At 31.8% G+C, this 22,915-nt stretch overlaps 5 protein-coding genes across 5 annotated transcripts; 4 read left to right on the top strand and 1 right to left on the bottom strand.

Moving 5' to 3' along the window:
- Positions 1–1,387: 1,387 nt before the first annotated feature.
- On the top strand, positions 1,388–5,181 carry LOC108341013 (bifunctional riboflavin biosynthesis protein RIBA 1, chloroplastic). The gene is made up of 7 exons (XM_017578613.2): positions 1,388–1,656; positions 2,364–2,691; positions 2,831–3,052; positions 3,609–3,931; positions 4,176–4,305; positions 4,378–4,674; positions 4,763–5,181. Exons 1-7 carry the CDS (start codon positions 1,604–1,606, stop codon positions 4,994–4,996), a joined length of 1,587 nt encoding a protein of 528 aa, XP_017434102.1. The 5' UTR covers positions 1,388–1,603; the 3' UTR covers positions 4,997–5,181.
- Positions 5,182–6,687: 1,506 nt separating this feature from the next.
- Positions 6,688–7,408, top strand: LOC108342098 (lysine-rich arabinogalactan protein 19). Its single transcript, XM_017579804.2, has one exon. It carries the CDS (start codon positions 6,790–6,792, stop codon positions 7,192–7,194), a length of 405 nt encoding a protein of 134 aa, XP_017435293.1. The 5' UTR covers positions 6,688–6,789; the 3' UTR covers positions 7,195–7,408.
- A 2,532-nt stretch (positions 7,409–9,940) lies between these two features.
- LOC108341718 (classical arabinogalactan protein 1-like) lies at positions 9,941–10,590 on the top strand. Its single transcript, XM_017579363.2, has one exon. The coding sequence runs from the start codon at positions 10,023–10,025 to the stop codon at positions 10,365–10,367; it is 345 nt and encodes a 114-aa protein (XP_017434852.1). The 5' UTR covers positions 9,941–10,022; the 3' UTR covers positions 10,368–10,590.
- A 7,052-nt stretch (positions 10,591–17,642) lies between these two features.
- Positions 17,643–19,306, top strand: LOC108342093 (RING-H2 finger protein ATL54). Its single transcript, XM_017579798.2, has one exon. The coding sequence runs from the start codon at positions 17,963–17,965 to the stop codon at positions 19,136–19,138; it is 1,176 nt and encodes a 391-aa protein (XP_017435287.1). The 5' UTR covers positions 17,643–17,962; the 3' UTR covers positions 19,139–19,306.
- Positions 19,307–20,357: 1,051 nt separating this feature from the next.
- Positions 20,358–22,344, bottom strand: LOC108343365 (H/ACA ribonucleoprotein complex subunit 4). Its single transcript, XM_017581603.2, has one exon. The coding sequence runs from the start codon at positions 22,295–22,297 to the stop codon at positions 20,570–20,572; it is 1,728 nt and encodes a 575-aa protein (XP_017437092.1). The 5' UTR covers positions 22,298–22,344; the 3' UTR covers positions 20,358–20,569.
- Positions 22,345–22,915: the final 571 nt, after the last annotated feature.

Genomic DNA, 22,915 nt, shown 5'->3' with positions numbered 1-22,915 from the left:
ATAATATATAAACTAAATAAATATTCCGATACACTAAAATAATCCCATAAAACATTTGTAAGCCCTCTAGTTTTCTTTTTCTTAAGTCTTTCCAAGGTTTTGTTCACTTGAATGGATTTGGAGGAGAGTAATTGAGGAAATTTGAGAGGATTTGAAGGTAATTATTATTTTTTTTTTGTTTATTTGAGTGGATTTAGAGACAAGTGATAGTGGATTTGGAAGTAAATTTTTTTAATTTGTCACATCAATCAAATCCTAATAATTCTTACAAACTTTACTTTTAAATTCACTCTGACTTACTTCTAAATTCATTTAAATAAACAACAACAAAAATTTTATCTTCAAATTCTTTCAGATCTTTTAATCACTCTCCTCCAAATCTATTAAAGTGAACAAAACCTTAAATAAACTTAAAAAAAAAGGAAAACTAGAGGGCATTATTTATCGGAAAATTTATTTAGTTTATATATTACTTTTGAAAAACTAATCGAGATAATCGGATACTCGTCATTCAATTATTTTAATATTTTAGGTTATATAATTCTACCTTTGTTACTTGTCATTACGAGACGTGACAAGTTGTATATAATATTTTTATAAGAATTATGGTTAAAAAATAACTCTTAAGCTATACTTTCCTTGTATATAATTGAAGAATTACAAGTGTTTTTAATAATTGTGATTCAATTGTTTTTTACTGTCTAATTGTGTCCTATTTAGGTTATTATAATCCTATTTATGCAAATTATAATATGTACAAGTGAAGAGATATGACAAATAAAATACTATTCATTTCAACAAAAACATAAATTAAGAATATTCGAATGTTATGAATACATAGTCAACCCCTAAGCAGTGCTTTTAACTAACTTGAAACTAAATGGAACCAATCCTTTTTAGTAAAAGGCAATTCAATAACATATAAAATGTTAAAAGTTGTTGTTTTGATTAGGATTTGAACAAGTGACAGTTAATCATTGGTTGTCGAAACTGGACGGTTTACGTGCAATGGTGGCTGAACTGTATGAAACTGGACGGTTTTGAATAGAGGAATAGTCAAGGGTCAAAGTGATACCACTTATTAGAATCCTAAAAAGCTCTACATTCAATGGATAAAAACATCAACCCCATCGATTCCATTTTTAAACGCTTACTCCCAACGCACCACTAAATGCAAAAATCATGTTTTTTTTTTTACGAAAAGACATGAACACTAAAATTTAATATTAATTAGGGAAAGGACAACTGCAAATAATTATTAATATTATGGGTTGTTCATGTATTATGAAAGATGAGCATGGGCAAATAAATAAATAAATATATATACATATATACATATATATACATATATACATATATATATATATATATATATGTGTGTGTGTGTGTGATTATTAAAGAGAAGGGTGGAGGAAGAAAGGAGGGTGAAGGGGTTTTTCTGAGAGAGCTTCGAGGTTGGTTCGCTGGTGCAGTTCCAACTCCAAGTCCACGCTGCATTTCTTTCTCTTCTTGTCTCTTCTTATACGCAATATATAAATTCAATTCCAGGCACCGTCTCATTCTTAGTTCAATTCAAAATCCTTCATTCTGCTTCAACCAAACAATGGCTTCTTTCAATCTCTCTTATTCTTCCTCACCAGCCCTCTCATGTCCCCGGTGAGTTTTCTTTATCCGAATACTTCATGCTCTGTATTTCATTCTTTTTTTCTGCATTCCTAACGTTTTCTGCTTCTTTGCTGCATGTGTCTGTTTATTTTCGATAAACTCTTGCATTCTAAATTCTGAACACAATCTTGATTTTTCTTTTAAAGTCTATTTTTTAGTTTGTGGGGGTACCGTGCTGCATCTTCGTTTATTTGATCCATCCCCAGAAGCCTTTTGCATATACGATGTTTCTTTGATCCACAATTCGATTCAAGATCCCTCTTTTTGTGGTGATTTTTTTATGGGACACGTGATTTAGTCCCTTTATAAAACCATGAGGTGACGCTTAATAGTTCTATTATGCTAACTGGAAAAATTAATAGAATTTTCTTTCTTCTTGTGTGAGACAGTTTTGAATTTGGAGTTTAAAATGCGTTATGGATCGCTTCTGAGCTCTGTTTTTTTGGTTCTAATTGAATCTCGGTCAAATTATGTATGACCACTTTATTTGTGCATTTGTCCTGCCTCATTGTATCGAAAGTGTTTGTCTTTTGTGTCTTCTAAGCTTTATGCTGAAGCATTTTACCTGCATAGACCATAAATCTGTTCATCCTGGCCCGGTGTTAAACTTTGGAATTCAGTATTCGCCCTCTTTTGTTTTTATCTTTGGATGTCATTATTGTTAAGTTAACTTTGATCTGTTTTTGCATTCAATGCAGGGCAAGCAAACACTTCAAATTGTTCAATGATGTGCCTTTTGTCCGAATGAATTCTAAATTTCCCTCAAGCGATATTGCTGTTAGTAGAATTAAAGCTGGAGGAGGAGACCTACTTTCCTATCCAAAGAGCAATGACATTGTGATAGGCAAAAATCTGGTTGGAGATGAATCTGTTCGAATTGATGTACAATATAATGGAACATCAACTGTAGACACAGGGATAACAAGCAATGTTTTCTCTGTTGATGGTGATGAATTCGATCTGGACAGCCCAACAGCAGGTTTTGCTTCCATCCCCGAGGCCATTGAAGACATTCGGCAGGGAAAGGTTGTTACTCTCTCTCAATAATATTGTTTGCTCCCCTGTTTTTTAATTAGCCCATAAGAGGTGTGTAGTGCTGAAGTTCTTCTGTTCAAGTATCATGATAGATTACTGTTATTAACGGATATATCTGTTCTTGATGCAGATGGTAGTGGTCGTCGACGATGAGGATCGAGAAAATGAAGGAGACTTGATAATGGCAGCACAGTTGGCAACACCCGAGGCAATGGCCTTTATTGTGAAACATGGAACTGGGATAGTTTGTGTAAGCATGAAAGAGGAAGATTTAGATAGATTGGAACTTCCTTTGATGGTAAACAGTAAGGATAATGATGAGAAGCTTCGTACGGCATTCACTGTGACAGTGGTATGTAGTACTTTTCTTCCCTGCATCTTACATGCGGAGTTAGTACAATATCTTTCTGAAAGTCTTCATTGTTATTGATCTGCCCTTATATAATTGTGATTCTCTTGGTCTAGACCAGCTTATAGATCAAACGTTTGTCTTGATATATGCAAACCACACATTACCTTCTGTATAGAAGAATCAATAATTTGAGAGAATACCAGACAAGTCTCTTAGAAAAAAGGGGGAAATGCTATATGGTGGAAACTAGAAAATGAAATACCTCAAATGATAAACATTTGAATGACAACTTTGTATTGCTATCCAACTATATATGGTGGAGATATTTCTCTTTTGAACTAAGTGCTGTGATTTTCCCTTCTCACAGTAAGGGTTTTCCATCCTGAATTGTGTCTTTCATTTATTGTTTTTCATCTTACTGTCTATTTTAAGTCACATAAGGGAGGAAATATCCTTGAGTTCCTTTGTCATCGTCTTGAATCATCTGATATACTCAGATAGACCTGTGTTTCCCAAAAATTTTGATACATTTCAATAATTTAATGTCCGTGTGTAGGATGCTAAACATGGTACCAGCACCGGTGTGTCAGCTCAAGATAGGGCAACAACAGTCTTAGCCCTTGCATCTAGAGATTCTACTCCAGGTGATTTCAACCGCCCAGGCCATATTTTCCCACTAAAATACAGGGAAGGTGGTGTCTTGAAGAGAGCTGGACACACAGAAGCTTCGGTTGATCTTGCTGTACTTGCTGGCATGGATCCAGTGGCAGTTCTGTGTGAGATTGTAGATGACGATGGGTCCATGGCCAGACTGCCAAAACTTCGCCAGTTCGCAGAGCGTGAAAATTTGAAAGTCGTATCTATCGCTGACTTAATAAGGTATTTAGTAACATTTCGTGGATTATGTAATATAGTTCATTGTTTACATATTTATGTTTAGACCCTGCTTTCTACAGAAGATACTATAATTCATATCTGTTAGGTTGTCTTAAATTGAACTACTTGGATTCTGTGGAACTTCTTGTCTTTTGAGGATACTCACTCAAACAACCTTGTGAGGTGTTTTTTAGTGAAATTTTCACTGATATAATAGCAAGCGATTATAACACTTCCCATTTGGCAGATATAGAAGAAAAAGGGATAAGCTGGTGGATCGCGCTTCTGCTGCACGGATACCTACAATGTGGGGACCATTCACAGCGTACTGTTACAGGTCCCTTTTGGACGGAATAGAGCATATTGCAATGGTTAAGGTGAGCATTTGTTGTTGTTATATACGTGTTAGAATCTACCTAGGTGGTTCTGAGAGTTTTATTATTTAACAGGGTGAGATTGGAGATGGAGAAGATGTCGTTGTGAGGGTACACTCGGAGTGTCTAACCGGAGACATATTTGGATCTGCGAGATGCGACTGCGGAAATCAGCTTGCACTCTCAATGCAACAGATTGAAGCTGCTGGTAGAGGTGTGCTGGTATATCTCCGTGGACACGAAGGACGGGGTATTGGATTGGGCCACAAGCTTCGTGCTTATAACCTACAGGATGACGGACGTGATACAGTAGAAGCCAACGAGGAGTTAGGATTGCCTGTTGACTCCAGGGAATACGGCATTGGCGCTCAGGTATCAATCACATCACGACCACCCCGAATGATGTTTTTCTATGGTTGTGAAAGTTAACTGAACTGAGTTTTGTATTCTGAACTTGCAGATATTAAGGGACTTGGGTGTTAGATCTATGAAGCTGATGACCAACAATCCAGCAAAATATGTCGGGCTCAAAGGTTACGGTTTGACAGTTTCGGGTAGGATCCCAATATTATCTCTCATTACTTCAGAGAACAAGAGATATTTAGAGACCAAACGTATGAAAATGGGTCATATATATGGCATGGAAAGTGGAAACAAGGTTGATGATGACTCTAGTACTGTTACTGCCCCATAGAAACATATTATTCATTTCTCTGATATTACCTTTACCAGAGACAGACATTCTTCGTCTTCAAACATTTAAACATAGTTTCTTTCTTCATTCTTTTTATGCAACAATTCATTTACAGTTACCTCTGTAATTTGATAAAGAAGTCATGATTTGTAGCTCTACTGTGTTGTATAGATAAATTCCTTTCCTACCTTTTTCCCATTTATGTTTGACGATCCTTTTAGTACTGTTGGACTGTGTGTTTCGTTTACGCCTTTGAATTGACTCGGTGTTCGGAAGGGAGAGAAAGTCGAATGTGAGAGTTAACAAAATTGAATTCTTCAAAGAATAATAATTTTATCTAAATAAAAAACAATATTTGATAGGTAAGTTGTACCCATCATATAAGAAAATATTTACGTGAATTAACTTATATAGGAAATATTTATAAGAAGTCCCTGATTTTAAATATTAAAGTATTCGTTTATTTGTTTAATTTATCTAAATTTATTACGCAAAACCATGTTTTTTTAATAGACTCAGGTTTTAATGTTTTTAATATTCAGATTATTGATATGTAAATAACTTAAAGTAATCAATACATTTATAAAATGAGAAATACAAAAAATAATTTTAAATAGTGAATAGGATATAAATGATTACTAATCACAATAGTTTTTTACACTTCATGCACTAAATAAAATAAATTATACAAATAGCTTTAGATTGAAAAATTATGATTAAATTATTTTAATATAATACATGTTCGATTAAACGTACAAGTTTAAACTTTTCAAATATTACATTTATTTTACAAAGACTGAATTTAACAGCTTATTGATTAGAGTTTTTTTGTGAAATATAATTGACATTATAATAATTAAAATAAAAAATTGGGTAAATATTTTAATTTTTTTAGGTAATACTATTTTGGATTAAAACCATTCTAATTCTATCCTAATTGATCATGTGGTGGATATAACTTTCTGCAACTTATCACTTTTTAATAAGATTAATTTACTCATTAAATGGAAATAATTGCACTTAATTATGTAAGTTTTATCTAACAATAACTATTACCTCTGAGTTTAAAAAACTATTTAATTATTCTTTTTCATAAATATATTTTTTATCTGTATTTAAATAAAAATGGCATACACATCTACATATGTTTACACTACAATTCTGCTTATACTAGTCTACAAAAAGTAAAACAAAAATATAAAATAACAAAACAGATCACATGAAGTGATGTAAAAGTGATTATTTTAATAATTTTTAAACATAAATTTAGAATTTCACATTTATTCCTATTGCAGATATAAAGGAAACTACTAGTCTTAAATATGACAGCTAGCTGTTTAACCTTTGGAAACCTAACACATTGAGTGAGCTAGTCAAATTGTGCACTACTTTCCAAACCTTTCACGAAACATTCTTTCTAATAATATTGTTGGTTCAAACGCGCTTATTTGACCTGTACAGCGTTTGCCAACTCCACGCGCTGTGAAACATAAAGTATTTCCTTCACCGCAACGGCTATTTCTTTTATTCATGTTTCGACCGTTGTCACATCTCTTTAATCCAACGGTAACATATATTTAGTAAACACATGTACGTTCCAGATTTCTTGACAGCTGTATCACTTCACCACGTCAAAAAAACCCTTTACCTTCTTCACGCGTTACTTATTTCCTATAAATACCTTCTTACTTTAGCTCTTTTCCTTCACACATCTCAACCAACACATAACTTCTTCTCTTTCCCTTCATTCATACTCAATATTCATTCTTCTTTAACCTTCTACTCACTCAACAATGGCTCGTTCCTTAGCTGTTATGTTGCTTGCTGCATTGCTGATCAGCTCTACAATGGCTCAGTCTCCGGCTTCTTCGCCGGCATTGTCACCGTCCAACACTCCCGTTGCCACTCCACCGACCAACACTCCCGTTGCCACTCCACCGAGGAGAGCGTTGTCACCGGCTCTGTCTCCGTCTCCTGTCGCGGTTGCACCGTCGTCTGATTCACCTGCCACCGGAACATCTCCTCCTGCTCCACCTACGTCTCCTTCTGAGTCCCCAAATGTCGCTCCCATCCCTCCTCCCTCCTCAATATCGGGCCCACCGGCTGAAGCACCAGGACCAGCTACAAACGGTGCCGTTTTGAACAGACTCGCCAGATCTGCTGTGGTCCTCGCCATCGCTGCGGCTGTGCTCGTGTAGAAGATATTTTATGCTGTTTTATTGTTTATCCTATTAATTTTTCTCATTTTTTAGGAATACCGAGTCTTGAACTCCAGTACTTCTTTCTTTTTGGTTTTTAGAGATTGCTCTGGTGTCATGGTGATTCATTCATTTGATTATTTTGTACATTTTATTACTATTTATTATTGTTATTATCCTTACAATTTATAATATACGCAGCTTTATAGTTTAACATAATCTCTTCATATTATCTATTATGTTCCCAAAGTTCAATTCAACCAAGTCTTTTTTTAATCCCTGACACCGTCTTTGAACAAGAAAACATTTCACTGTTTCAAGAAATTTAAATTTTAAATCTATTAAATTAGAATTGTTTAATTTTTTTAAGTAGACTTAAATTTAACACACTTGTAAACATCAATGAAAAACCTTACAAACCATAATTTTAATGGAGACTGATTCTTGAAATGGGAAATACTCACTTGATCTATAATAAGTTGTTATTTTTCAGATAACATCCTAACTTAAAAACAATATCAATTATAATTTTTTTTTATGTACTTATTATATTTTAAATTTTAAGATAGATTCAAACAACTTTTTTATTTGAAACGTAAATTTTAAGTTTTTGTTCAAATCTATATCTATTCAACAAATTTCCATTGTAGAATCACAAATTAAATGATGTTTCGTCTAACAAATTCAAATAAAGCGTTTTTATCCTATTTGATTTTTTTTTTCCTGAATTATATTCTACATTTTGAAAAGTAAATCAAATTTGATTAATGAATAATGTGAAAAGTAGTTATCCAGAGTGATAATACGGTATGATTTGAGTAATCATGTATCTATATGGAATTGAAATATTCTAACTTTATTTATAACCAAATATTGAAAAGTGGATAGAAATGCGTCATTATATAAAATATTATATAAAATGAATACAATAAAAAACTACCTTCATATGACTTGAGTTATGAGAAAGATCATAGATTTGATTTTGATGCTTAAAGTACCTATGATAGATAGATAATATTGAACGGCTACCTTTTTTTATAACAAATTTCAAAAAGATTTTCTTTGTGGAGTTTTTATTTTATAGATATTTACTAAAATATTGATTATTTACTTAAATAACCTCTTAATTGATAATATCTATCAATCATTAATATTTTTTGAAGACGCATCTCTGTACGTTTATATTTTATTAAATATTTCTTTTAAATTTTCAATAATTCTTTAAAAGAACAATTAAAGGTACTCTTAACAATGATTTATTGAAACTAAAGATCACTTATAAAAATGTTTTTTTTTATACTTTTTAATTATTGGTTATCAGAATTAAGTTTTAAATGTTCAATAAATATAATTACTTATATTTTTATTTTATTTATGTATTTATAGGTTTTAAAATGAATATTTAATTAAAATTAATCCATCTAATATCATCTAAGCATATTTTTTATTTTGTTAATCAAATTACGAAATCTTTGTTGTGCTAAGACACCAAACAATTAACCAATGGGTTACTAATCAATTAATATTATTTTAAGATTCTTAAAGTTGATCATCCATGTAATTGATCAACTAAGTGAAGTATGCATATAGTCTATACGTTACACATTATTATCTGAGGGAAACGATATTCAGTATGAAAATAAACCTTAATCATTATAATAATAATAAGAAAAAAACTGAGAATTGAATAAAATGAACTCTGCCAATAATCATACTTTGTTTATTTTGATGGACAAGATCTTTTGATGAACATGAAATATGGGTCAAATCTTCTAATTTCTATATTCTTTGTTTATTTTCTAAAATCATACTCATAACTCCCAAAATAGGAATGCTAAAAAAGAGAAACTTGTCTAAGCTATGCACATTCTATCTTTCAAACTCCAATTGTACTTGCACCGTAATTCACGCCTCAATCACCAATCACTTTTTCTATCAACTCAAAAACAAAATAATATTCTTCTTCATGCTTTCTTAATACAATTTTTTATTTACTTTTTATTTTAATTTTTTAACTCTTAATCCATGTTATTCATTTATTTTCTTTCTACAATTTTAAATTATCCTTAATTATAATTTAATATAAAATATACCAATAATACAAATGTCAATTCTTTTTGTTAGTACATGACACAAATGTTAAAATAAAATAAATATTGGAAATTTAATATAAAATCAAAGTTATAAACTTGCTTTCTTTATAATCATAGTAAATGTGTAAATAGAATTTAAAACATAATTAAGTTTAAGAAATGGTCTGATGTTAAATTTACCAATTATTATTATTAAGATTAATTATCATATATTTAAAATATTGTTTGTTTTTAAATACTGAAATTCGTCATAATTTTATTTTTAAAAAATAATTTAGAAAATGAAAAAATATTTAAATTATTGCTATTAAAAATAGTAAGAATATAAAAAAAAATAAAAATATGATGACCACTGAAGACAAGACCATAGTCTTCCCCTGTCCTTACGGTTGTGTGTTGTGGATCCCCACGAATTTCACACTTTCCTATTTCTTGACCGTTACAATTCCGGCACCCGTTTCATCAACGGTACCTGTTCCTCTGAGATCAGATCAGTTTCCACGTGTACTTTTCTGATTCAACCAAAATTGCGTTTCTATGGACGCGACTCATCATTACTCCCACGCATCATATCAATTTATCAGAGCAATCTCCACCATCGGATCCTCCAGTCACACCAATCTCTTATTCTATAAATTCTCACTCTGTCTCTTCATCCTTCTCAAACACACTCGTCGTAAAACCACGACAATCATTCCTTGCGACTATTCCTATCTTCCTCTTACCGTCTCTCTGATGGCTTCGTCTTTCACTCTCATTCTCATGGTCGCGGCGATGTTAGTCTTCTCCGCCGTTGCACAATCTCCGGCGTCGTCTCCAAATGCCGCTGCTACTTCACCAGCTGTTTCTCCGTCCAAGTCTCCGCTCACTGTTTCTCCGTCACCGGACTCCGCCGTGAGCTCTCCGCCATCTCCTTCTCCATCGTCTGCGTCCTCTCCCTCCTCTTCCGTCCCTCCATCGTCGATCTCTGCTCCTCCGTCCGAGGCTCCTTCACCTTCTGAGAATGCCGCTGTCTCGTATGGTTTTTCTGCCGCAGGATCTGTGGTAGTTGTTTTCGTCGCTGCTTTATTGGTCATATGAAAGGCTTATATAGGAAAAGTATTGTCTTTGATTTAGAGTCTGTTATAGCTATAATTATTATTTCGTTTGGGTTGTTGTGAAAATAACCAGATGTATTGTTTAGTCTTTTGTTATTACTTGTGAGATATTTGTGATTATGTCTTCATTGTTGTAACACTAGGAAGCTCTTGCTCCTTATTCTTGTTCCGTAGTTTGATCGAACATTCTTACGTTGTTGCTCTCAGATAGTTCGTTGTAGAATGTTTGAGCAGAAATGGAAGAGACGATATTATCTTAAAAAGAACTTTTGAATCAAAAGCATAGCAATGAAGCTCTTTTGTTTAAAACAAGATGTATTATAATGGAAAATCAACAGACAAACCCATCAACATTTCTTTTAATTTTTCATCATTGCATATCCCACCAATCAAATTAAAGACTTTATATAAAATCTTTACGCACACATTATAATTCTACCTTTTTTTATTATTTTTACACTTTTTGAAAATATTAAAAAAATCTCGTGAAATGTTTTAGCTTCAACTTGATTAGGTTTTTTTTTTTTTTTTATGTTCAACTAATTTATGGATATGCTTCTCCTTTATACTTCAAGTAATACTTATTTTCATTTGTAGAAAATGAGTTTAATATTTAATTGTGATACTAAATAACAAGCTCTTTTTATTAGATAGTAAATAACTACTCTAATTATATGTTTAATCCTAAATTTAATTGAATCTTGTTTTAGTCCTAAATTTAATTGCATCTTCTTGATAATAATAATAATAAACTTATTTATAATCATTAGTTGTGTAATATTTGGTAAAAAATGTATACCTTGTTTGAAAAACAAAATTAATAAAGTTATGTAATAAATGTATCAAAATAAAATAATAAATAATTTTTTATACAAGTATAAAAAAAATTTAGTTTATGTTTTGAGAATAAAATAAAAAACAATAGAAGTTAAAAAATCACGTTTTAAAAAAGGAAATATTAAATCGTTATTAAATGCTATATTATTTTAAATACGAGTCATGCAATAGTTATAACATATTATTGAAAAAGTTATACAAGTATATTACTTTATCATCATCATTGTTAAAAGTTATAAAATTCAAATGTGTCAAAATAAAGTTAAAATAAAAATTTTAAAATAATATTAAAATTTATTGAATTCAATCTAAAAAAAGTTATAACCAATATTGTTAAAACCTATAATGAGTGAAAATATTAATTCAGTGAAGTGTTTAACATTTATATAAGATATAAACATTACTATCAAGTACTTGGGACTGGAAGGCTCATTCAACTACTTCTCACACCAACATTTTTTATGTTGTATATATTTATATAAATTATTTAATTCCTATTAAAAAAAGTTGAGAATATTTTGAAATAGAGTTTTTTTTACAGAGTAGTGTGTTAATTAATGAATTTTCAATTTCCTTTTTTTACATAGAGACTTTATTTTCACCCAAATAAATAAAAACTTAATTACTTTAAAAAAATCCTTTGATATTAAGACTTCCTTTTCATTGAAACATGATTGTGTGAATGAGAAGATGGCAGAAAGAGTCGATTGGAAGAGTTAGAATGAAACAAATAACACTAAAATAGAAGTCTTTTGAAGCATTCCTTAGGACACATGCTTCTCTTTTCTTCTTTCTTTTCCTTTTTGTTTGTTCTAATGACCCTTCATTCATGCAAAGGAATTCTTTAGTTACTCTTATTACCTTCAAACAATTCTCACTAATTTCTCCACCAAAAGGAAACAGACAAAAGGACTTGTTCTTTAGTTACTCTTATTACCTTTTGAAACGTTTTTTAAGAATAAAACCAGAGTTTCATATTCCAAGATGAATTATATATTGGATGTATAATGATTGATCCTAATAGAAATAAATTAAATTAAAGTTATTTTTCATTAGATTAAAAAATAATAAATAGCTCAGTAAGTGAACTATTTTTATTAAATTATATTTTACTGTTTTCAGTAAAAATGAAGGATAGAAAAATAAAATTTCAGAAGAAATAAATAAAATAAAATAGAGTGAAAATTTGAGAAAATAAGTAGTATAAAAATAAAGGAAAACATTATTTTAGCAAATAATAAATTAATTAATACTGAGTAATCATACCATTAGAAATTACTCCTATATTATTTAATTGATTTTTTTTTGTAAATAAAATATTTTTTTAAGTAACATACTCCTTCAAATTAAGATTTATTTTTTCCCAGTATATTTATACTTTAAATATAATGACAAAATAGTTTTTGTTATAAAATTGTAATTTTAAAAATATCTGTGATACTTAAATTAATCAAATAATATCACCCTAAAAATAAAAATTAAATTAAAATTTACATTAAACTTTTATAACAATGTTCATATTTATCATATTCTACCAAAAATAGCTAAGGAATATAGCCAAACTATTACGGAGATAGATGAGAGATAACTAATTTTGAAAAATATTTTTTTATTCTGTACTTTTTTTCATTTGTTTCTTAAATTTGAACGAAAAAAATAAAAATACATTAAAAAGTAATATATTTCTTTACTACCAAATGAGAACAAAATTTATATTTATCTGGAATACACTTAGAGTAAACAAATAATGTTTAGTTGAAAACTTAAACCTTTAATACGAAACTGATATTCATTATGAAATGTATGAAGGGAGGGAACTATTTTATTTGTTTCATACATGTATTAAAATTAAATACAAACTCAAAATTTTATGAGAGTTAATATTTTTTAATTCAACTGGGGAAATCAAAGTATAAATGTAATGTTAAAATATAATTATTTAGCATCCTGGGTAATTTTCTATAAAGAGTGTATTGAACAATAGATGTTTTAAATTACAGAGATAATTTAAGTTTAAAAATTAAAAGTAGTTGATAATTGCTTAAAATTAATTTATAGATATATGTAATTTTACTATAAGGTTATAATTCTTTTGGGTGTTTCTTTCTGTTTTCAAACGTTTATTTTTTCATTTTCAATTTCTGAAAATAATTTCAATTAGATCAGTGACCAGAAAATTATTGTATTTCAAAATCGGTTGAAAATTTTGGTAGATTTCAAAATATATTGAAGAATTTTTTTTTAAATTTTAACAAATTTCAAAATTTGTTGAAATTTTTTTCAAAAGTTTTAACGAATTTTAGAATTTGTTCAAAATTTGAATAGATTTTAAAATTTGTAGAAATCTTTAAAAATCTTATACGAATTTTAAAATTTATTAAATCACAAGATGGAGTTTAGGATTTTTTTGAATTGCATAGATAAAAACTTAAAAAACAATTACTTTAAGTTAATTTTTTTTTATAAAGAATAGTTTTGAAATTTAAAAACAAAATTGGAGGTGCCGATAATAAATAAATGGTTGGAAAAGAAGCTTCTCAATTTTATTTGTTTAAGAAGCCCAATTTGATTGGACTTATTCTGTAGTGTACTTTATAATCTTATATGTGATATAGGAATTCAAAACTAAATTGTGTCCAAAAAAAGCACTCGGAACAGTAAATAAAAAAATTAATGTGAGGTACTGTTGTGGATCTATTCAACTCAAGAAAAAACGATTTCATAATATATAATATATAAATAGATATGAATTTTGTTTTATAAATTAGTTTTATAAGATTAAATTAAATTTAAAGTTTATTATATATATTAGATATAAATTTTATTTTATAAATTTAAAGTCTATTATGTATATATTTTCAAGTTAGAGTTCATATATATATATATATATATATATATATATATATATATATATATATATATATATATATATATATATATATATATATATATATATATATATATATATATATATATATTAGAATTGATAGAACACTAATCATACAAATAAAATAGATTTTAAATTTTAATTTTTTTTTAACACTAATTATCTAAAAGAATGGGTTTTATGGTTTCTAGTTAGAGTTGTCAAAATGGATTACAACTCGCGAGTCAACCCGGCCCACCACGGGTTTGAGCTGGGTTGGGTTAGAAAAAATTGTATTTTTTTTGTGAGTCAGATTTTAACCCGGCTCGTTTAAACCCGGCTTATGCGGGTTGAACCCGTGGTGGGCCGGGTTGGCTCACCAACCCACCTACATAAATTTATTTTATTAAAATTTAATTTTAATTTTATAAAAAAAATATTTATTATTTTGTTTTTGTTTGATAAAGTTATTTAAATTCCTTATTTTCAAAATTAATTAAACACCCATGAAATTTGGGAGTGAAATTTGTTTAGATTTGTATTATAGAAAGTTTGTAATTTTTTTTTTAAAAATTGTAATTAAGTGAGACAGTGAGTCAATCCGTTTACCCACCAACCCGTGGTGGGTCGAGCCGTGTTCGAATATTTCTGGTTCGCTAATAAATGAGTCGGGTTGGGTTGGCTCACTAAACGACCAACTCGTGGTGGGCCGAGTGGCCCGTTTTAACAACTCTATTTCTAGTGATTATATCTCATTCTTTTTATATTTTTTTGACAACACTTGTGGAGTAAATATACATTTAAAAGCATATGAATTCTCAGAAAATAAAATTATACATATTCTCAATAAATATAAACGAAATTTCCTTTTATATATATACGATCATGTGTGTATAACATGCTCTTTAACTGAGTGAGTTATAGATGAATGTTTTTAATGAGTATAAAATGATATATAATGTTTAGTTTTAATTAGTTCTCATTAGGTTTCAGGTAAGAATCAAACCAAATGGTTCTCGTGTTTCCGTTCTCTCTTTCTACATATATAATAGATTGTTGACTAAATGAGTTATATGAACGAGTATAAAGTGTTATATATGTACAATTTAACTTTAATTAGTTTTCTTAAAATTTTAAGTTAGAGATGATGAATCTATCATGAGTTACGTGTAAATTTGATACCCAATATTTCAATGAATCATTTCTTAAAAGTTTAACAATGAATTAGAATTAGTGATTGTTTTGATAATCGATCCAAATCACTGTAATTTAGTAAATAATTTTTGTATATGAAAAGTATACATGATAAATATTTTAGATAAACATGTTTCCCTAAGAGAAACGACAATATAGTGAAGAATTTTTACATATGAAAAGTATAATTGGTAAATGTTTTAGATAAACACGTTTCACTAGGAAAAACGACCTTAGGTCAGAATTCATACATTATACCTGATAAAAAGATTATTAATGTTTAAACATAAGTTTATATCTTTTTTATAATAAAAGTTAAAAAAATCCAATTTAAAAAAAAATCTGGTTAATATTGAACTCAAATAATGTATAGTTTCATATGCATTAACTTAGAGCTGTCAAAATGGGTAATCCGGCCCGACCCGACCCGACCCACCACGGGTTGGTCACTTAGTGAGCCAACACAACCCGGCTCATTTATTAGCGAGCCAAAAAAATTTGAACCCGACCCAACCCACCACGGGTTGCTGGGTTAAACGGGTTGACTCATTAGCTCACTTAATTAACTTTTTTTCACCCTTTTCTTCTCAGATTCTTATAACATGTTACTTTGATCGATCAAATTGAAACAATAATAATTTGACCAATTGATATAAAAAAAATGAAACAAAAGAAATATATTGTTATATATATTCTAAGCTATCAAGCATAAAATTTTGCCAATTTAGTTTAATGAGACATACATAATCGTTTGACCAAGAAATTACATATAGTTGTTAACAAAAATATATAACACAAGATAAAACTGTCAGGCTTGTAGATAAGTTTAAAAACAAGATAAAACAAATGATATATTCTTGAATTATCCAATTTATAATATTATTCATTTATTAAATTGGAATCCTGAATGGATAAATTCACAGTATTACGCTCTCTTGAAGTATCTTCTTCTTTATCTCCATCTATAATATTATTCAATCTATAATCTTAGGGTTTTATTTGTAGAGGAAAATTTTTGGAGAGACAACAACGGGAAATGCTATTGCTAAGTAAAGGTTGTACATTTTGAATAATTAATTTAATTAATTTGATTTCAGTAATAAAATAGGATTTGAATAATTAATTTAATTAAAAAAAATTGGTGGGTTGGTGAGCCAACCCGACCCACCACGGGTTCAACCCATGTGAGCCGGGTCAAAATTGGCTCGCATAAAAAAATTTGCATTTTTTTCCAACCCAATCCGGCTCAAACCCGTGGTGAGCCGGGTTGGCTCACGAGTTTCAACCCATTTTGATGACACTACATTAACTCTTATAAATTATTAAATTAATTAAATAATATCATATTAAATTATAGAAACACCTAGCAAAAAACAAAATAGTAAATTGTGGCCAGATGAATTAAAATCAGTGTAATTTTCTATAACAATGATTAATTCATTAAGATTACTGTAATAATAAATAATTAATTTCGTTGAGATCTGACTATTTTATGAGTGAAGTGACGGTAAACGTTATGAAAACGAAATCCAACTGTCTACCAGAACCTAAAACTCGGAATCATCAAACACAGAAGCAAACGTTTTTTTTTTCGTTTATTATATATGTTTTTAGAACACAAACACAGTATTACTATATATGTATAGAAGAAAACTTATTTAGAGGATAACATTCAACTCATACAATTTAAATTTATTTTGGCTGATGGAGAAAGATTTCTGTCATCTCAACAATAAATATCATTTAATAAATAAATTATTTTCTTAAAAATAAAAGTTTGACCTTTTAATCCCATTTAGTATTTATTATAATATAAAGCAAACATTTTTTGAAAGTTAAAGTTGGCCCACCACGAGTCAGTAACGTTAGCAAAGTAAATGCGTTTAATTAATAGTCAACTGTATTAATTAAAATGTTTATTATAGAATTAAATCAACGTAAAAGATTTAATTATATTAATGAGTGCATCTCATTCTATCTTATCGTTTTAAGTATTTTTTATTCAATTTTTGTTTCATTAATAATATCTCATAACAGTTACATTTTTATCAATTTTAATTACATTTTAATTTTTTACAATTAAAAATGATAATTTGATTATTATGTAGCAGGTTGTAATAAAATTTTCTTATAAAACCTACCACATAAATAAAAGAATCCCACTAACACCTGTTTTAAAAAATTTGTAATGAATGTGTTATACTTCACCAATGTTTATTGGTTCTCAAAAGGATAGTGCATTATTTATTATTGATTAAACAAGAAGACGACTTTGGGCAAAAACAAATAGATAATAAAGAATTTTAGCCATTTTTAATATACAAAAGGAAGGATATTTAAGAACACTATTCAATATATTATTTTGATATATTTTAATTTAAAATATAAACATTGGTCAAATTTTCAATTCATTGATTAAATCTCTTAATTTTTATAATTTTAACTAATAAAAAATGTTTTCTTAAAAAAAAAACTGTCATAGAGTAATTTTATTATTCAATGCAACTGCTACCAGTGGGATGTGAACACCCTTAAAGACAAAATTCTGAGTTATGGTCGAAAGTCAAAGTTTGAGACTTGATGTCGTATCATCATCATCATCTTCTTCTTCTTCTTCATCAGTCCAAATTGTGATGCTGATTTGAGGCCTTCTTTCTTTCTGATCCAGCCCCTTCTATGAAATGGGTCTGCGTCATCTCTCAAACTTGATGACGCCATTGCCAGAACTCTGTGCCTCACTTTGTCATGTGAGAAAGTCCGAGCCTTGTTCATCAGATTGCAAAGTTTGCCTCAGGATCTGCCTCACCAATCCCGAAAACCCTAATTATGATTCTCCTCCACCGCCGCCGCCACAACTTCCCCCTTTCATTCTAAATAACGACGGCGCAGATGAATCAAGCAGCCACAAAATAGCCACCTATTTGTTCCTTGCTCTTGCTATTCTAACCGTTGCTTTCTTTGTCGTTTGTTGTCGCACCATCTATACCAGGTTCAGCTCGAGGAGGAGGGAATCATCAAGGCACCAGCCAGAGAACACCGCCGATGATGATTTTGTTGATGAAGAGCATGGACCTGTGGTGGATCACCCCATATGGTATATCCGCACCCTCGGCCTTCAGCAATCGATTATCAATGCCATCACAGTTTGTAGGTATAAGAAAGGAGAGGGCTTGATTGAAGGAACCGAGTGTGCGGTTTGCTTGAGTGAGTTTGAAGAGGATGAAAATCTCAGACTTTTGCCTAAATGCTATCATGCTTTTCATTTACCCTGTATTGATACCTGGCTTAGGTCTCATACCAACTGTCCCATATGCCGGGCTCCCATTGTTTCTGACCTTGCAACCGCTAGGTCGGAGTCTAGTTTTGTTGATTCAAATTCCTTTGGACATACCCATGTGGAAATTTTGGAAAATAGTGCTCCTGATTCTGAATTAGGAAATAGGGCAGAGGAAGAGGGCCAAGTGGAGGCTGAAGATGGATTTAGGGTTTGTGAAACTGAAACCCCAGTTGAAGAGGTGCCAGGCATTCTTCCTAGAAGATCTGTTTCTCTGGATTCCTTTTCTGTTGCAAATATTAATCGTGCTCTTGCAACATTGGGATCTAATGCTAACTCAAAAAGAGTGCTGGGAGGCGTGGATGATGCTGCTGCTTCTTCTTCTTCTTCTTCTTCAAAGGTGGGTTCTGGAAGCGATTTGGCAACCACTTCCAAAGGCAGCTCCTCTTTCAGGTTAACTAGGTATCTGCCGGGTGCTCCTGGTTCTTCAATGAAAAGGTCACAGTCCTATAATGGAAAGTACCTTCTGTCCTGGTACGGTCGCAATCAGAAGAAGCCAAATGCTCCTCTGAGAAGCTTTTAGTAACATTAGAATTGCTACCTTTTGATAACTACCCGACAAAAATGTACATGTAACTCTCTACAAGGTGAGAGCTTCGATTTTTAATTACTGCATGAAGCAACTTATGTGATGCTCAAAGTGTATGTAAATCTGTAAGTTGCAAATAAATACATTGTTGAATTTTGCTTAGATAGTTCCATGTACGGTGAGTGTCTTTACATGAAATTCTGCCGTGTCAAACGAATCACTAAAATCCTGCTGCATATCGTTACAAAAGGATCAATTATTTATCCGCTGCGTTTTAAAATCTTCCTGACTTGCAATTGATGGAAGACGAATACAGAGTTTTCATGGATCTCTGCGTAAAATTTTAAAGGTAAATAATTCCTCTGTGTGTTAGCTTAAAAACTGAACCTCACTTTCATTTCTTTTGACTCATTTAATTTAGATTCCTTGGTGAATTTGTAAGGATTACTGTAAAACTTTGTTGCTAGGTTTTGTCAAGTGAAACAGTTTGGTGGAAGGAAAATGGAAGAGGTTTTAAATATATTGTTTGGATTAATTTAAAAAAAACGAAAAAAATTAGTAGTCTTCTTTACATTTTGAAATGTAAAATTAGAAGATATGAAAGATATAATTTTTAATCCTTTTCTACTCCTGTGAGAACAAAGCAAGGATTCTCCCCATCTCCATTGAAATCTCTCTCATCTTTCCCTTTTCCTTTCATTAAAATCGCTCTTTTCCTCTTACCATCGTTAGACCAAACAGATGCGATTTTCTAGACTTTTATCTGCTATTTAGGTTCCCATTATTTAAGGAAGGATGAGTGTTTACGCTTGATCAGAGAAGCCTCTCTTTATTCTTGCCAGTGTCTTGGTAATTGTATTTAGATATACACTTTAACAAATTTAACGTTTCCAATTAGAATCAGTAATCACTGAAGTTATAAACCAAACTGATAATGAAACTCAATTGCAGAAGTAAAAACTAAACTATTTTTTAAAAATATTAAACTTTGAATTACTATATTAATTGAATTTTTAAAATCTAAATTATTTATGAAGTACCTAAAGTGTATTGCTAAAGAACCTAAAATGCTAATGTATACTGCCACCGTGTTCCAGTTGGAAACAGGGCAAATACGCTGCAAAATTCTCCATAAACATTGGTCTCAGCTTATTCATATGGAAAAGCTAGGCGTCTGAGCAGACAAACATCCGCCGGAGACATTGCCAAAGGATTTCGGAGAAATTGTAGGAGATCTATTAATCGCTAAAGAAGATTATGCATACTACACGTTTCCATAAACACAGTTGATGGAAAAGTTAAGAGAAAAAACATAAGAAAAACTACCAAAATGTTGACCAACAATACACTAATTCAATGCGAAAATTTAAAAGATCAAGATAAATAAGCATTACATAGTAAACAAACACAAAAATATGGTTTCCTCTATTCGTCCTCGGCATCTTTGTTTTTCTTTTTCTTATGCTTCTTCTTTTCACTCTTATCAGCACTACCGTCATCCTCCTTTCCATTGCTAATTTCTGCAGCAGCAGCAGCTTCTTTGTCTTTCTTTTTCTTCTTTTTCTTCTCAGACTTGTCTAACTCCGGCGAACCGTCTTCAGCCTTATCCTTGTGCTTCTTCTTCTTCTCCGTTGTTTTCTCCTCATCAGAAGAGGCCACTTCACTGTTATCCTTATCCTTCTTCTTTTTCTTCTTCTTCTCTTTCTTGTCAACTTCAACCTCCACAGCCTCATCAGCTACATTCTTTACCTTTACCTCTTCTACATCCACTTTCGCCTTCTTAACAGAGACCGAAACTGGGCTATCAGTGCTTTCATGCTTCTTCCTCTTCCGTCCTTCCCCGTCTCCGTCCTTCTTGACCTTCTCATCCTCAGGTTCCGGCGCAGCAGCCATACCAGCAATCACACTATCCCCACCGGTGGGCAAAACAAGATTCCTAAGCCACTCCTGGGGAGTCTTTTCATTGGGCTTCCCATGCTTATCCAGCTTCCCTTCAGAAATAAGCTTCTTCTTCATGGAAGCTCTTGGTCCCAAACCCCATTTCCTTGGATAAGTATCCCTATCCATGACAACCCTCTTGATCTTGGCCACAACCCCATGATCACAAGTGGCCATAACAGCAGTAGTCATCTCAGCAATCCCAAGAGCAATAGCCTCCCCCTTGGTGGTCATAAGCACAACCTCCTCCCCAACATCAATATCATTCTCAAACCTAAGCAACCCAGGAATCATCAACTTAGCACCATAGCAAATAGCATTGACAGCAGAGTCCTTAACAACCAGCCTCTTATAGCTAGTCAAAAGAACTTCCAAGGGCATAACAGCCCTCCTCAAATAACTCTCATCCCTAAAATTATCAAAAACCCACTGGGCATCCATGACATCATGCATGCTCACCATGTTATCCTTCTCCCCCATGATCCCAGACCGAACCCTCCTAAGCTCTTGCATATGGCTACCCACACCAAGAAGCAACCCCAAATGGACACACATAGTCCTAACATAGGTCCCAGCCTCACACGAAATCCAGAAAACAACTAAGTGCCTATCAGGGTCATACTCAAGGAGCTTACTTTCGTAGATGGTCCGGATGCGGAGTTGCCGTTTGACGGCAGAGATCAAGGGCGGGCGCTGGAAGACGGCGCCAGTGAGGGTCTCGAGGGCGCGTCCGACCTTGGAGACGTCGGGAACAGCGGAGTGAAGGCGGGCGATGCAGACGTATTCCTTGCCGGCACCCTGCTGGGACTTGACGAGGCGAGTGGCGCGGTCAATACAGACGATGAGGTTGCCGGTGACCTTGGGGTCGAGGGTACCGGAATGGCCGGTCTTCTCGACACGGAGGAGGCGCTTGATCCAGGCGACAACCTCATGGGAGGAAGGGTTGGCGGGCTTGTCGAGGTTGATGACGCCGTATTTGAGGTATTCGGGGAGGGGGCGTTTGAGGGGGGAGTAGCCGGAGGGGATGGGGGTGTAGTGGCCGGTGCGTACGTTAAGGCGATCGTAGTTTTTGAGAAGGATGGGCCATTGGGAGGTATCGATGGGGGGAGTGAAGCTCTGAGGCTTTATCATCAACCCCTCATCTTTGCCTGCTTGGTCCTCTTCCTTCTTGCTGCTGCTGCGCTCCTTCTTCTTCTTGCTCTCCGACTGAGACATCGTGACGGTAGGGTTTTAGGACTGAGGCCAATGGAGGCCATCAAACTCAACCAGGGTTTTAATTAAAAGGACTCACCTCCTCCTCTCCACTGGGCCGGGCCACTCAATACCAATCAAACGGGCATTACTTCCTGCACCCCATCTATGTTCAAATGACCATTTTACCTTTATCAAAAAGTTTAATAAAAAATTAAAATATATTTATGTTTTTTATTTTATTTTCTTATGTATAATTTAAAATATATATTTTTAAAATAAATTTTAAATTATACAATTTGAAGTACACTTTTTAATTTGAAATTACATTCTAAATTATATATATAATTGAAGATATATTTTAAAAAATCATTAAGAATATATTTTAAAAAATCATTCGTAATAAACTATTAATATTCTTTTTTAGCTTGTTACTATGCTAAACCCAGCTATATTGTGAGGAGATGGAGCACCCCATGTTCAAGAGTAGTTTATGGAGCATATGAGAATCGAACAAAAAAATGTATTGTAAAATTTACATATTTAAATATATATTTCAGAATACTAATTTTACATTTTTAAGTATACAACTCTCTCTCTCTCTCTCTCTCTCTCTCTCTCTCTCTCTCTCTATATATATAT

This window comes from Vigna angularis, chromosome 6 (assembly GCF_016808095.1).
Source record: "Vigna angularis cultivar LongXiaoDou No.4 chromosome 6, ASM1680809v1, whole genome shotgun sequence".
In the NCBI taxonomy this organism is placed as follows: domain Eukaryota; kingdom Viridiplantae; phylum Streptophyta; class Magnoliopsida; order Fabales; family Fabaceae; genus Vigna; species Vigna angularis.
This window is presented reverse-complemented; position numbering and strand designations above follow the sequence as displayed.